General features: G+C 45.9%; 1 protein-coding gene across 3 annotated transcripts in view; it reads left to right on the top strand.

The window, feature by feature from the left end:
* Positions 1 to 16,240, top strand: part of DNM1 (dynamin 1) — a 52,683-nt gene that overhangs the window by 33,227 nt on the left and 3,216 nt on the right. For all 3 annotated transcript variants that reach the window (XM_026059737.1, XM_026059738.1, XM_026059739.1), the window contains 6 exons: positions 4,375 to 4,484; positions 5,131 to 5,242; positions 6,544 to 6,555; positions 7,860 to 8,030; positions 8,207 to 8,448; positions 8,849 to 9,067. In XM_026059737.1, coding sequence (XP_025915522.1) covers positions 4,375 to 4,484; positions 5,131 to 5,242; positions 6,544 to 6,555; positions 7,860 to 8,030; positions 8,207 to 8,448; positions 8,849 to 9,067 — 866 coding nt within the window. The remainder of the gene's footprint in view (positions 1 to 4,374; positions 4,485 to 5,130; positions 5,243 to 6,543; positions 6,556 to 7,859; positions 8,031 to 8,206; positions 8,449 to 8,848; positions 9,068 to 16,240) is intronic.

The following is a 16,240-nucleotide window of genomic DNA, read 5'->3' on the forward strand; positions in this document are numbered from 1 at the left end:
GCAAGAAGCAGATGAGTGGTTGGCAAGGTCTTGTTTTTGGGGGGGGGGGGGGTTCCTAGTTAAAATGCTTAACCAACTTCAGTGTGTATATTCTTAATTATAATACTAATATTTTTCCACTCGGGTAGGGTCTTATTGCAGGAGACTCCAAAATACCATGCATGAGTTGAACGCAAATGAGCTGACTGAAGTTCCAGCCATCTCTGGGGCAGATTTATTTACCCACAGCACTCTACACTTACAAGAAGGAAAGGAGACTAAGAGGTTTAAGCCTGATGAATTGCTTCTAATTTCACAGGGCCACCAATTAAAACAATGGTAATGCTCCTTCTCCCATACCACAGACCCTCGTCTCTGTGCAAAAAGTGGTGTTTGTTATAACAGCCACAGGGAAACCTTTAATTAGTTTATCTGTGCTCCAAACTCAAACTGAGACCTAATAATTCTGCCAATTACTTTCTTTACTGCAAGTGCCAATTTCCAACCTCAGGGGAGCCTACACATGCATCTGTCAGCTTCACTTCACATGTATCCAAGAGCAGGAAATTTTAACTTGCTATTGAGAAAGTCCAGTTGAATGAAGGAACTGCTTTGGCTCAGGCTGGCCTGCTGAGTCTTCTGGATTTCTTGGAGGCTATTTCCTAGAGGAAAGCAATGAATATTTAGGTGATAGTGCAGACCATTACTGCCTCTAGCCAAAGCCAGTCTCTTGAACTTGGCCAAAATAAAGGTATGTGTAGGGTCATCAAGCTGCAACTGAAGCATCCCTTTCTCTTCTCCTGCTGTTATGCTTCATGTTCCACAACTGGATCCTGATCTTTCCTGGCAGTGTCTTTTTGTGGTGGTAGGTGTGAAGTACAGAGCCCTACGGCTGTGTCTACACTGTTAGGGGTGAGGGGTAGTCCTCAGGCACTTATCCTGCCTGTGCAAGTAGCTTGCAGTCATCTCTTTCTGTAGTTCTTCATGCAAGTGGTGCAACTCCTGTTAGGAACAGTAGCCTGGATTAGGGGTAGCTAACCCTGTGCCCGCAATATTCTCTTGCCAGTATTTGGGCATTTGTGTTTTGTTTCATACTGCCAGTCTGAGTGCTTCTACCGCTTCTCTACCTCTCCTTGGCCTGGTGGCTGTACAGATTAATTCACAGCCAATGCACTCATTTCACAGAACCTGTATTCTGCTGCTGAGCGATAGTTCTGTCTGTGGGTTTTTTCTGCTTGTTTTCTGTCTTGTGGCCAGGAGGAGATACCTTATGAGCAACACAAGCCTCTTGGGATCAAGCTGAGGGCTTTGAATATAGTATCGCACAAACTCCCTTTCCCATCTCAGTGTGCGCTGGCTCTTCTTCCTCTTCCTTCTCTTCCCCCTCCAAATGTGTTAAACTAGAGAGAGAAGCCCTCTTCCCCTTTTGGCCAGGATGCTGTTCAGCCAGAGCACATACTGCCAGATTGCTAACATATGGGCAGAAGGCTCAGCCAGAGTTTTGAGAGGCTCAGCCCTTGGCAGCTCGTTCCACACTTTCCTGTCTCTGCATTCAGGAAATGAAGTCAGAGTGTTGATATAAAACAGGCTGGACTGAAAACTGAGAAGCTGGAAAGACTGAAGTGGGAGCTYGAAGGGGGGAGGTGTGGGGAGATGGAGAGCAGCAGGGGCTCCTTGCACTGTTCATTGCCCTGCAAAATGCATGGACTGGGACGTTGTTGCCTTGCACAGTGTCCTCCCTTTGATTGTTCTCTCTACCTCGGAGCCAGAGAACTGGAACTTTTTGCTGGCAGACAGATGTACACATCTTGCCTCTGGTATACGGAAAGATGAGCATGCAGAAACAGTGTTGTCTTGATCACATGGAAGCATTTATGCAAGAGCTCTGAAAGGGTGAAAGACAAAACAACTCTGGCAAAGAACATGTATTTCCACATCTGGGACATGGGATGCCCTCATCATTTGACTGTTTCCTGAATGACTTTATTGCTAAATTTCTATGGAATGATGTGGTTCTAACACTATGGAATAGCTTTTCCCAGATAGCTTTCCACATGCATTATTTCTGACTAGCCCAGAGACCCCATCGGTGGGGTGTGAAGGGAGTTCCAGCTGAGTGAGGCTGCAGTGGGATGGGCCGGCTTGCCTAGGGCTCAGCAGTTGGTGTGCTGCACTTCTCGGACACTAGTTCAGCCTAAAGCAGCACAATAATGCCTGAAAGTAATAGAAAGCTGGAGGTGAAGACTTCTCTTGCCTTTATAACCCAGTGTCTTCAGTGGAAGAGAATGGGGGGTTTGGTAGCTACACAAGTGATATCTTGCTGTATTTTTCTAGATACTGGTTTCTAGGATGTCCTTGTTATGTAAATGTTCTAATGGACCAGTATAGTTTGATCTTTAGGGCATGTGTGAGCTGTGTAGGGCTTGGTGTCCTTGGCAAACTCAGGTCAATTTAACTGAGACTTAGGAGGATGTTAGGCTGGACTTGCCATCCTCTGAGTGTTGGAGCTCAGCACCTTTGCCATCCTTATCTGCTGCTCTGCCCTGCCTTTTTCTTCTAGTTAGATTTTTAGTATCTTTGCTCACTGACCATCTTTCCTTTCCCTTCTCATTTCCCCTGTGAGCGATCACATTTTCTTGTTTCCAGTCAAGAGAGCTTTACAGACGTACTAGTTGCTCAGAAGGGGACAGTCATACATGAGTATGCCATGCTTCCACCGGAGTCTTGGATAGATGCTTTCTGCCTTTTGGAGATCAGTGTGATGGCTCCCTCTTTTGTTATTTTGGGGTATAATGTCCAGCTGGAAACTGGATGTTTAAAATGGGAACCTCAATCCAAACTCACTTCTGTTAATTTCCTGTAGATCCAGATTTGAAACTAAGGGGAGAAAATGACTTCTAGCTTAGTTTCTGAATGTTAATGTCAAAATTAAAATCAAGTTTGTGTTTTTCTTTTTGTTTAAAGAGGGCACCTAGGACTAAAAATGTTGGATTTAGTTTTGAGTGCCATGTCCTATATGTTTGGTTGGAAGTATCAGATAGGAACCAAACCATAAGGCCGTGGATGCTGTTACTCTGAAAAATAGTTGCCTGAAGATGTCTGAGACTAGTCATTTCTAGAATTTTAGATTTTGGTTTTTAACATTCACCAGGTGATAAAGTGCTTATTTTGCTTGAGCTTCTGACTGCTCAGAGCATGAGATTTTCATTAGTGAAGACAGTTATTTGATTATTTTCAACATAGGAGGCCTTTAGGCAGCCTTACAGTATCCTGCATTATTGCAGTCAGAGCTGCTGTTTAATCTACTGATGCATATTTATTCTTGCTTAAAATACTTTATTGGTTAGAGATAAATTTAAGTTGATAGTCCTTAAGTTCTGTGTCAACTCAGGTTCTGTATCAAGTGACTGGCTCTTTTTGGACCCGGAACATAGGTTTTAGTAATGAAAATAAGAAAATGAAGAGATGACAGTATGGCAGTGAGAGCTGTGTGGCAGACTGACTTGAGGAGATAACAGGACTCATGCTGAGAGCCCTTCTTGGTGCCAGGGCCCTCGAGTGGGTCATAACATGGAGCAAGTGATGACCTGCTCATAGGCTGTTGGAGCAGGGCTGGCATGTCCCCCGCTGGCTGAGCCTCGTGGGGGTGCCACAGCAGGCGTGGGAGGCCCATTTGCGAGGGAGTGTAGGGAGCTGGTGTTTAGGGCCATGCATTTTACCAATCGCTTCGGGAGGTGGCGGGAGTGGGGCTTGCGGGGTGCTGCTCTTGGTACTCTTTCATGGAGCACGAGGGGCTCTTTGACTGCTTCCCCAAGGAGGTAAGTAGGGCTGAGGGTGCTCTGTTTGGAGGTGTATATGTGGGTTTTCTTGGGTTTTTTTGGAGGGGATGGAGATGTCCAGCTTTGTGGACTGATGTGTCAAGGGTAACAGGAAAACTAGTCCCCTGCRTCCCCTCAAACCAGCTCCTCGGCGAGGCAGCACAGCAGGGCTGTGTTAGCATCCTCCTGAGAGCAGTTATGGGGAGCCTTTTCCAGACAGATGTGCTCTGGGTGTCAAACAGCCTGTGAGGGCCTTGGGGATGACGGACCCCGTGCCAAGAAGAGGGAGCCAAGTGGCAAGGACCTCGATGTTGACTGCAGTGTGGGAGAACTGGGACAGAGTGCCCTGCTTCTGGCTTTCACCTGGAGGAGTTATTGGAGCAGGGTTGTTGAACCAGAGCCCAAAAGTGGTCAGGACARGCAAACCTTGGTTTTTAGAGGTGCCTTTTTCTGACTGACTTATGGGAGCAGGGGACGTGGGTTGGGAATGCTTCCCCAGTGGTCATATGGGATCTGCACTGCTGACTGAATAGGGACTTTGGAGCAGTGAGTGACTTGTTACCAATCCCCTTTTCAGGAGAAGGAGAAGAAATATATGCTACCGGTGGATAACCTGAAACTGCGAGATGTTGAGAAAGGCTTCATGTCCAGCAAACACATCTTTGCTCTCTTCAACACTGAACAGAGGTGCGCTAATGTCTCCAAACACACCAAGCTGTTGAAGCTAGAGATAAGATTTTTATAAAATTAGATGGCAAGGAGTCCAAGGAGGATGCGCATATCCTTTAAGGATGATCAGTAGGAGGAAATGTTGTTGAGAGAAGTCTGGCTTCATTCCTTCTGGTCTTACAGCTGTGTGCTGTTTTCTTTCTCCACCAAAGCATGCTCTGCAGTGTGATCCTAGTTTTCAGCTATTTGGTGTGGTTACCTGGGCCTGGCCATGACTGGAACACGTATTTAGAATCCAACTTTTTTTTTTTTCCCCTCAAGTGAATGAATAGGGAAAGCCATAGGAGACAGGGGACTTGGGTTGGTTGGAGAAGGCCAGCAGTAAGTAGAACTAAAAGGGGAATCTCTTTCAGGCCCCATCAAATCAGTATTTTCAGGACAGGGCTGGAGTCTTGAGGGGAAACTGAACAGCAGTAGTCAGACTTGCTCATGAAAAACTCATTTCCTTTCCCCTCTGTAGGGCCACCATGAAGATGCTAGGAAGGGACTAAAAGTGTATCTACCTTAAGATAATAGGAGGATACACTGGTCATTTAACATCTTTGTCAAATATGGGCAAATGCCTGTTTTGCTATGGAGAAGGGTAAAGTGTTTTGTCTTCCAGGAATGTTTACAAGGACTACCGGCAGCTGGAGCTGGCCTGTGAGACCCAGGAGGAGGTGGATAGCTGGAAGGCTTCCTTCCTTCGTGCAGGAGTCTACCCGGAGCGTGTTGGGGTAAGTTACAATCATAGCAACGGGATGGGAAGGAACAGAGCATGTGTCTCGGGAAGGATAACTGACCTGCATCCTCTTGAGTTTAAAAATAAGCCTGTGAAGGTTTTGTCTCTTTCCTGGACTGGGGATATTCTGGAACAAATCTAAACTTTTGGTATGTGCTGGTGCTTCCTTTGAGGAAATTTGGGATAATACAACTGGCAACTTCAAAGGGGAGAGAAAGTAGGCAAAGACTGCCTTGATGAACCCTTCCAGCTCTCTTGTTCTGTTGGCAATAAAACTCAAAGGTTTACTGGGGAGGGCGGACATGTCCCGGCATAAGGAATGTATTTAACTACCTCACTACTAGGTGGTTTGTGTCTGCTGAGCAAAGGCACCATTCCTTCTCAGTACTGGTGCTGTACAGCCAGGTTAGGAGTCTCTCAATTTTTTCAGCAGTTATTTTCCTGTTCTTTTTCCCCTCCCAATCAGGAAGGGTTTTTCTGTGATTTTTTTTTTTTATGGCTTTTTAAATATCTCAATGTACTACTTTAGCAAGACTTCTGATCTCTTCCCATAGCCTTTTCCCACAACTCTTTTACTGTCAGCATTCTGCTCTGCTTTGAGTGTCTTCTAGAGAAGTGTGGTATGTTCCTGTTCAAAGCTTTCCTGTCCCTCTGTGTGAGGGGAAGCTTCTGTAAATAGTTTCCCCGTTAGAAAAGCAATAATTGCTTATCTGCTTGTTTTTTGTTGCTTCCAATAGACCTTTTGCATTCATCTTTCCTGTTAAACTTGAAGGGGTTTTTTTTGTCTTAATTCATTTCCTGACAAACTGATGCAAGATTAAAAAACATAAATTGGGAATTAGGGACATTGGTCCTTATCAGTGACATAACTTCAAATGGGCTTTGGACCAGACTGAGCACTGTAAATGAATGCTCCTAAAGGACACATGCCACCTATTGGTGAGGAAACAGAGTGGTTTGATATAGGAACAGGGTGATCTCTGGTTTATGACCATCTCAATTCCCTATGTAAGAAGTAACAAATAGCCTTTGTAGGTAAGTAACTTGCCCTTTGTTGCTAATAATGTAATTTCATTTGCAAAGGTTCCCGTCCTGATTTTCAGTTTAGGTAAACAGTTCATTTGTTTGTGTTCCAGGGTAATGTAGGTACCTATATGTTTTTGGTGGGTATGATCGTCTCTGTTCAGTGCTATAAAGAAGTTCTTCTCCAAACTCTGAGACCAACTAAAGTTCTTTTTTTATTTTTGTCCCTTTTTGTTTTAATTTTTTTTACATGTGCTCAAACTGGCCTGCCAGGACAAGGACAAAGTAAGTCTCATCCTCTCTGCCTGTGTTGTCCCCTGGGGCTCTCACCAGATAGTTCTCTTTTGTTTTTTCCTTTTGTCACCATTTCCTGAGAGGCATTTGCTTCTTCTCCCTCTTTGTACCTTCTGTTGGACTGCTGCCGTTTGTTTCTGTTCTTGATTTGAGTTTTCCTTTTTTCTCTTTTTATTTCTCCCTTTTTATATGATTCCTGAATCTCACTGAAAACTTGTTTTTGGTTTTGTTTTTTTGATCCTCATTTTTTGAGTCGTCCTGTTTGACTTCCACTTCCTTTACCTTATGTTTCTCAGATTGCGAGGCCTTCTATTCCTTTGAGAGTATGCAAGATCCTCCCAGGAAAAGCTCAAATGGAGAAAAGAATTTGCCCTTTCTTGTCTATTTTGTTCCTCAAAATAAAGGATGATAGTGCAGTCTCCTATGTTGCTGCAAGTCCTTCAGACTAGAGCTGTTTAAATGAGAGGGTTTTTTATAAATTCAGGGGGGGGTTTTTTGTTTTTTGTTTTTTGTTTTTTGTTTTTTTTTTTTTTGAATAGCGCATTGAGAAACACAGGAAAGACTTTCATGCTTTATCTGCTTTGAAATTGTTCCCAAATGGATGAACTTTGGAGATTGTTTGCTGTCAAACAGCACACACCAGGTTTTGCATTACAGAAAGTTAAATGATACATTTCAGGCAAAAGTGAAAAGATTCTTCTGCTTAGTATGGAGGAAAACTTGCATGCAATTTTAAGATGCAGGATTTGCAGTTAGGTGATCTGGAGGATTTTTTTAGGTTATTCCACCAACCTGCAGTCTGACTGAGCCATTATTTTATCTCTCTGTATCTGTTTCCTCATTTGTGTAATGAGGATAAAGATGCAGTGTGTCAGCCCTTGAGGCTTAATTTATGGTGAGTGATTATCAAATCTAAACTGAATTTGGGCATGGAAAGCTGCTCAAATGAAGAAGCTTTCAAGAAACTATAACATTATAAGTAAAAATATAGCTTTGAATATTCTCTAGAGCCAGTGCCTATGAATATTAGTCAGGAATCCTGATTGCCATTCACCTTTGTGTAGTAACTTCCTCTGAAGAGCAGCTTCACTGTTAGTGTCCCTTGGATCTGACCTGGAGAAGTTTATAAAAGCTGAGCTGTGCCCTGGCAATCACAGCTCAAAATGCAAGTCTAAATGTTTTGTTTGTAGCATGTACTTCCTGCATGTTTCCTTACCTTCTTCACTTAGCTGTATCACAAAATACTAATTTTATATTGCACTGAAGAACTGACCTGTTTCTCCCTTTCCTCGCAGGCCAGTGAAACAGAAGAGAATGGATCAGACAATTTCATGCATTCCATGGACCCTCAGCTAGAGAGACAAGTGGAAACTATCAGGAACTTGGTGGATTCCTACATGGCAATTGTCAACAAAACCATCAGAGACCTCATGCCGAAGACGATCATGCACCTCATGATAAACAATGTACTTATCGCACTGTGGAGATGGGGGAGACTTGGAGAAGGGGAAAAGTAGAGAGGGGAAGAAAGAATGAAGAAAAACTACAGGCAGCTTGAAAGGAGGAGGTGGAGATAAAATGGAGGTTTTCGGGGGGGGGGGRAAAGGGTGGAAACTAACTCCCTCTTCATGCTCCTTTACAGACCAAGGACTTTATCCATTCGGAGCTGCTGGCAAACCTGTACTCCTGTGGTGACCAAAACACGCTGATGGAGGAATCGGCAGAGCAGGCTCAGCGGCGTGATGAAATGCTGCGCATGTACCATGCCCTGAAAGAGGCCCTCAACATCATCGGGGACATCAACACCAGCACTATCAGCACCCCAATGCCCCCACCGGTGGACGACTCTTGGCTGCAGGTGCAGAGCGTACCATCTGGACGCAGGTACCAGAGGCTCAGGGGGAGAGCCCCACAGACCTGCCTGATGCCTCTTTAGTGGCTAGCTGGGGCCTCCTACTGGGACAGGGAGTCCTTCTCCTCCCCTCGTCTCCCTGAGGTTGAAGAGTGCTTGGAGTTTGCATTGGGAGGCTTCTAGACCTTGAAAGCTATGTAAGATTACTACAGTTTTACGGATGTTGAGACTGCTAGACCTTTAGATTAGGTGGGGCCTGAAGTAGCTTTGAAAGCAAGCTGGAGCCTAGTGTGGGCTTTGAAAAGCCAAAGGGAGGTGTGTGAAGTGACAGAAGACTAAAGAAGGAACAGTGAAGGCAGCATATGGGGACCTGATGGTGGCACATTGTTGGCCTGTTGTTGCAGTTGAACTTTCTCTTTGTTTGTTTGTTAGGTCTCCTACATCCAGCCCCACGCCGCAGAGGAGAGCTCCCGCTGTTCCACCCGCCAGACCTGGGTCCCGAGGCCCGGCTCCTGGGCCACCTCCTGCTGGTGGGTCCACGCTGGGTGGTGCCCCCCCTGTGCCCTCCAGGCCAGGTGCCTCTCCTGATCCCTTTGGGCCCCCACCTCAGGTTCCTTCTCGGCCTAACCGTGCTCCTCCTGGTGTTCCCAGGTAAGTCCTGAGGGGCTGCTCTGCAGAGAGGTGGAATATGTCCAATTTTGGGGTAGCCACTTTGTCAGGACTTCACCTGCCTGGGTCGTAGGATGGGAATAGAAGGCTTGGTGTGGATAAAGTCTTTGGCTGTTGGAATTTGTTAAAATAGGCCAGAGCATTGCTGTCCACTGAGGTTTCATTGTATAGGTGAGGTGATGCAGAGGCAGCTCTCAGGAGTAGAGAGGCGACCTCTTCTTTGCACAAACCTCCACCCAAAAGTTGGGGGAAGAGGACTTTGTACCTGACAGATGTATTAAAGCAATCATATCAACACCTCTGCTCACAAGTAGGAGATAAATCACCAGAAAACCACAGGACTGGAGTGAGCATACACCTTTCAAGGCAGTTCCCCTCTGTGTAGGGAGTCCCAAAGTCTGAAGTTGCCCTTTTCTCCTGACACAKGCTGTTTCAAGGTGAGTTAGAGCGGGTTTCTTCTAGGATGTCTAGATGTTTTTTGGCTAGGAGAATATTGCAAGATTACTGGTGGGAGAAATGGAATTTTGCTCTCTCTGTGTAGACATGTTTATTGCTTCTGCAATCAACTCAAGCACATTTTCCAGCCTAGAGGTTCAAATGACTCAACTTTGCTTTCCCATTAGGAAATTTTAATCCCCTTCCTATTCAGTCACTGTGCAACTTTGCACATTTTCCTAAAGAGGAGTTAGGAAGCAATCTGTAACCAGGAAYGTTTTCATGTTAGGTAGCTGGTCTCTCTATGAGGAAGAGAAAGTAATGGCAGAGTAAAGAATGAACATAACCAGAAACTCCCAAATGACATGCCTAAGGAAACRTTTCCCTTGTGGGAAAGAACTGCTCTCCAGTGGGTGCCAGTGGCACGTGTCTGATGAAGTTTTTCCCTTTTCTGTGAAAACACCCAGACTGCTGTGGCTGGTGTTGGTATACAGCAGAGCCTATTTGGTCTTCCCCCTGTGATGGTGCCTCAGCTTATACCAGGCACTGCCTGTTTGGAGAGGAAGTCTTCTCTGCCAGGCTGTATCCAGCCCAGAAGAGGATGAGTCCAAAGAGATTGTAGTTTTTGACTCTGGTGTGTGCAAATGGTTTTACTTTCTTGGTGCCTCTGCCCCAGTCTTCCCTCTGTGCCTTGATGCAGCTCCCACAATAACCTATCCATATTTGCCTCTGTTGCCCCAGAGACTGCAATCCTGCTGGCGGCACTTGTGGATGTCAGCATGCTTCTGCTGTGTATTTTTGACTCTTGCTTATTGTGACTCTGCTTTCCCATATACTGTTAATTTCTTTGTTTTTAGTATTTCTCACATGTCTTTCTGTCTCCATCTTTCCCCACTCACTCAATTTCATTTTTTTCACTCATGAAAAATATTCTATATACCTGGTTGTCATGATAGAATTTCCCAAGTGGGCTGAGCTGAATTGGCCTTTTTTGAAGAAGTCTGTAATAGTCTACCTTAATGGCTCTTCTGGTTGATCCCCTTTTTCATGGAATAGAAAGGTTTAGAGGAAGGATGGGAACCACAGTGGAGTAGAGGAAGGAAATATTTCATAGTTAAATGAACAGTCCCTTCCTTTAGAAGGAGAGATGGTAGGCTGGATTGCATGCTGCTGATTGCCTTGATCTGGAGCTGAGGAAGTAATTCCAGAAGCTGTGAAGTGAAGTTTCCATGCTTGTTCTCTGATTCCCCTCTTTGATTCTTCCAGTTGTTCATAGACTCCTCCGGATCCTGATATGCGTCATTTGAGTTCACTGATGAACAGAGAAATGCCAAAGACAAGGGACTCTTTCTCTTCTTCTCCTGTATATAGAATAAAAATGTTCCCTGCTAGCACTTGGACTTGGGTCCTTCTGCCATGGGTGAACAAATGCCATCTCCATTGTTGCTTTTTTTTAATACCCATCGCTTCCCTTGCTAACTGGACTACACTACTTTGCTTGAGTGTGAAATGGAGCTCTTGTAGGTAGTGCGAGTGGGCTTTGCTGTAGGAGTCGGTGCTATAAGATAGTGAACTACAAGTGCATGGTGGTGCTGGGTGTCCTGCATGTGTATGCATGTTGGTGTCAACATAGCAGTATGGTGTATGTTTGTGCCTCCAGTTTGTGCGAGTGTCTGATTTTATGTATGATGAACTGAAAGACAGAGTTGCTCGGCTGCTTTCTCATAAACATAATTGAATAGACGCGTATGCTTTCACATACAACCACCACGTGGTTCTTTCCTTTCGCAGGAAGGTTTTCCTGAGTATAACTAGGTAGAGCTATAACAGGTCTTGCCCCTACCCCCAGATGTAATGGTTTGTCAGTCTACTGCAGAAGTCCATATCACCAAATATATGTACCTTTGGGAGCTGACAGAAACAACATAAGGTCCTGCTTGTGCACAAGGACTGCATTCTGACTCTATACCTACTGGGGCTGTGCATGACGTTGCAGTCTGGGAAGGAAAACCTTATCCAGTCAACTTAATGGGAGAACAAACTATTATGGCAAATCAACATGGTTTATGTAGATGGATTTAAGCTTTTGTGAATTTGTTGATTTAGTGTTGTACACTAACTAAACACTATGCAGTTTCAGGAAAGTACATGTTAAATGATTCAGGATTGGTAAAGTGGGAATCTTTGAAACAGTTAGTGAGGAATCCTTCTCCAAGGAGGAAGTATCTGATGATGTTCCTTCAAGGTTAATAGTAATGCTCATGGTATTGCACACTCGCTAGGCATCTAAGTGAAAATCAAATCACTACCAAGGGGAAGGTAGCTGACGAAACAAAGGTTAGCAGAACAAGCCAAGACAGTACAGAAATAATATAAGCTGATCGGGACCACTTAAACTGTATTTAAAACCTGCTTTTTCTGAATGAGTCAATCATATGAAGTGAAATATGTGAGGGGAAGAAGAGAAGGACAGTGGCAATTACTACAAAATATCTCAGCAAGCAGTTACTTTGGAAAGAGGTTCAAGAGTCAGAGCAAACGTGCAACTCATCATGGGCTGCCAGTGTGATGCTCTGGCGAAAAGGATCAATGTAAACTTTTCTATATTCAAGCAGGGAATGATGGTTCACATTACAAAGGTGATACTATAATGCTTTACCCACTTCTGTAGTCTACACTTTCTTGAAAGGATCCAGAGGAAAGTGATTCAGACAGTGAGATTTAGAGTTCTTTTTCCAAGGAAGGAAGGTCAGCAAGTGATTCAAAAAAATATTTTACCCCATRAAGATATACCTGCAGGCACTTATGGTCTCTTCACTTTAAAATAGTTTGACAAAAGCTAATAAGTGGAAAAAGCTTAGGCAAATTAAAGTGAGAAATAAGACAGTTTTAGTGAGAATGACTTAACCATTGGAGAAGCTTGCTGAAGGCTCTAGCAGGTTCTCCATCCTTTGATATATCCAAGGAAGAAAAGACACAAGCGATCAGCATCACTACAAGGATAACGTCATGCAATTTTATGACTTGAGTTATTCAGGAGGTCAGAGTAGCTGATCTCTTGGTTTGTGGCCTCTAAAATATAAATCTTCTGCTGCCTCTTCCCTTCTTGAGTGGTACTGTAGGCTCAGGACAACATATTATCTCCCTCTTTCCTGAGCTGTTTGTTTCAACTCCCTAACATTTAATATGGTCAAAAGATGTGAATCCTCACTGCAAGAAAGTCGGCCCCCTCGCCCCCAGCCTYGGTGCCGAGACCGAGGCATCCTGCTGTTGGAGCAGGTGTGAACGTAATTGGGGTCTCTGCCAGCCTGGATGTGTGAGTGTGCGTGGCGTGTGTCCGGCCGCATGGCAGAGCGAGCGGCAGCCGGCGGGTGCGTGAATAGACAGTGGGCTTTGAACGGGGCCCTGCGTGCGATGCAGCGGGGCTGCGGATGCGTGCGAGGATGAGGCTGTGAATGCGCAGGCGTGCGAGAGTGCGGCGCGGCTGAGTGCGGCCCTACCCAGCGGTGCACGCTCGTGCCGGGTCTGGGGCGGGGGGGAGCGCGTGTGGCTCTGTCTGTGCAAGCGCACGCCTGTCTCTGTTCCGCCTTCCCGACAGTCTGCGTGGCCTCTGCCTTGAACTGTCTGAACTGCCATGTTGATTTCGTGTTGTCTTTCAGAATCACTATCAGTGACCCCTGAGGACTGGCGGCCACGGTACGTTCTGCACTCTCCCYGCAATGCATGAGTCAGTGTGTCCCCATCCTCCATCACTCTTGCTCTGCAGCTCGCCTCTGCTGCCTAGCTCCTGTACTAGTAACAGAGTCCCTTGTCCAAAGAACCACCTCTGCCAGGATCTCGTAAAGGGAGGAGTCTTGAACAGAAAAGCTGGCTGATCAGAGACAGCAGCTGCTGGAGCTGCAGGGAGCTGGAAGAGCCTCAGTCGCTGACTTAAGGTCATTAGAGGAACCTTCCTCTGCCTGCAGGTAGAGGAGTGGGGATGGGGGAGAGAGTTCTGGGACAAGGTCTGACCAGTGCGCATCTTTCATTTGGATTTGGCTCAAATCCACGCTGACTAGGAGATGGACTGAATGAACTTGGTTTTGGTCTGGTTTCCATCTGTCAGCTCAGTTAGCCTTGAGACAAAGAGCTGGGGAGCTGTTAGTTCAGACTCCTCTTCTTATATTCCAGCATCTGCCTGGAGAAGTGCTCCCCTCCTTGCTGTGTCCCTGGTGCCCGTGGAAGATAGGATTTTGGGTCATTAATATCAGGACTTCAGTGTCCGAGTACAGAGTGACTCTGCTCTGGCACTGGATGTTCTCTGTTATCCTGGTTTCCCATTCTTGCAGTTAGAAGCAAACTTCCTTTGCTCGTTCTCCTCTTGGTCCTTCTCCTTCTCAATTTCTCTTCAGCTTCCATTCAGACCCCCTCCCTCCTCAGCCTCCTGCCCCTGGCGAGGAAGCGGTTAGTGACCCGTAGCCCCCAGCCCCCCTGCCCTGGGCTCCTGCCTGTTTCCCTTTCCTGTCTCGCCCTGCATTTTGCACCGTTGCACTTGCTGAGCGACGTAGCGAGGTATCGGGGCAGGCTCCTGTGCGTTGTGCTGGCCCAGTATTCAAGGACCAACTCTTGTGTCCTGTTAACAGCAAGGGGGAAGAGGATGGGGGTGTGAAGAGGGAGGTCTGGCAGATTCTCCTGAGCCCTTCTCCTGGGGACTTCCAGCCCTTACTGACAAAGGGGGGGAGCGAGAGCAGCGCGGGATGGTTGTGGGCAGGTTTCGGGCCAGCTCTCCCTGCCTGCATGGATGCTGGTTCTCCACGTGACGGGTCTGGCCCGGAGCAGTGGAGCAACCGCAGCTCCTGTGGCTGCTGCTGGTGACGGCTGGCAGAGCCGAGGGAGCRTGTGCTGAGGTCAGGACCTGCACAGGAATAGCACAGGTTCAACCCCCCATGTCAGGCCAGGGCTTTGCAGCTACCAGCGAGCCTGCCAGGTCGCAGCTAGCCCCTCTCCTACGGCAAGTGGTGACTGTGTTACTGCTGCATGTAACTGCTGTTAAAGCCGAGAGGCGCCACGTTGCATCAGCCCAATGCAGTGATTGTTCAGTGATTGACGTGTTGTTTGGGGACGTCATCTGTCAGCCCTCCTCGCTGATGGCATACTGCAGAGGTGTTGGAGCAATCGGAAATTTCCTCCAATCCTCTGCCTGCTGCAGACATCCCTGGCAGCCCTGGAAACATGCATCTTGGTGAGAAACCTCAGAAAAGAGGTTTGCTGTTGTCCATACCTTGTTCTGGGACTCGCTGTTACGGGGCATTCTCTGCTCTTAATCTGGTATAAAGAGCACCAAGGAAATAAAAATAATAATAATAATATAAGTCATAATAATAAACTTCTGACAGCAGACTTCTGCAGCTCAAGGGAATAAATTTAGTGTGTCGCAGTCTTGGTTAAGTCCTCATCAGCAGAAGTTATGATTACCCCATTGCTTCCTAGAAATGACTGGGTCAATGTTCTAGTTTGGGTATGGTTTGAACAGCATTTTGTTCCTTGTTGTCCTCACCCAGAGTTAAGTGACTTGATGAGGGCTTGGCTAGCAACATAGTAAGGCAGACTGAAACAGTACATCGGGGTAAATGTTGCCTGTTTGAGAGACAACCTCTTCATCCCTTTTTGTGCTTGGGAAACAGTTCTCAGCCTCCRGTAACCTTTCTAGCCAGATCCTCCAAAGGGCTCAAGAAATCCTCTGAAAAATCTGAGCAGAGAGAAAAATCTGTAACTTTAAAAACTGACAACCCCTGCCCCCAAATCCCTGAGTGATGAGAGGAACAAGAATATCTGTGCAAAGCCATCATAGTGCATTACAAAAATGCAGGCTATCTATCTGGAAATGATTTGTGCTTTTCTTTCAGCCCTAATTTATTTTGGTAGGGTCAAGTGGCCCCTCTTGCCAGAACATATGTAGTCCGGTGACTTCAAGCATCCTTTTCATTTGAATCTAGAGAGACTGTCAGGGCAACCTGTCCAAACTCCTGAAATGCAAAAAGCCCTTTCAGCTTCTTGAAAAACACTTTCCAACACACATGACAATGCAGCAGCGTCTCACTAAAGGTCAAACCCATATACYGCTGAAGCTTGTAGGATTTTTTCCAGTGACGGTAGCAGTTGTTAGATGGCTACTTGGCTGCTGCTACACCATGAGCACCCTTGAGAGATAATGCATGGATCCCACATGTGTCATGAAGCTCAAGGTCAGACTCCCCAGGCCATAACATCTTGTTGCAAGTTTTCCTTCTGGGTGATAGTTACTTCAATATCCTTCCAAGATAGTTGTAACTTTCAGGTTAACTTAATTCCATCATTATTTGCTTGACTGGAAGAGTAAYTTGTGAATGACGTGCTGACAATGGGGTTTTGCAGTTCCCACTACACTTGCACTTACAGTCAAGGAAAAAATGTTTGAAAGTGTTTTACTTTCTGAAGCTTTTTTAATGTGTCCTTATACAAGGCAAGGAACAAATAGTTGCGATTGTTTTGGTTGAGATCCGGGGCTTAATAGATACAGAGCAATAAATTCTGCTGAGGTCTCATAAGCAGGACTGTAGAGTTTCTCTCTAGAGCTGTTCCTTTGCTGAGATGAGGAAGCTTGCACCAGTTCATAGGAATATAGCTCCTCTGGTACCCACAGCATTGCAGACTTGCTGTCAGTGTGAAACAAGACTTCTCCACTTTTAGAAGATGCACTAG

Source organism: Apteryx rowi, unplaced genomic scaffold (genome assembly GCF_003343035.1).
Source record: "Apteryx rowi isolate R43461 unplaced genomic scaffold, aptRow1 scaffold_16, whole genome shotgun sequence".
NCBI classification, from domain to species: domain Eukaryota; kingdom Metazoa; phylum Chordata; class Aves; order Apterygiformes; family Apterygidae; genus Apteryx; species Apteryx rowi.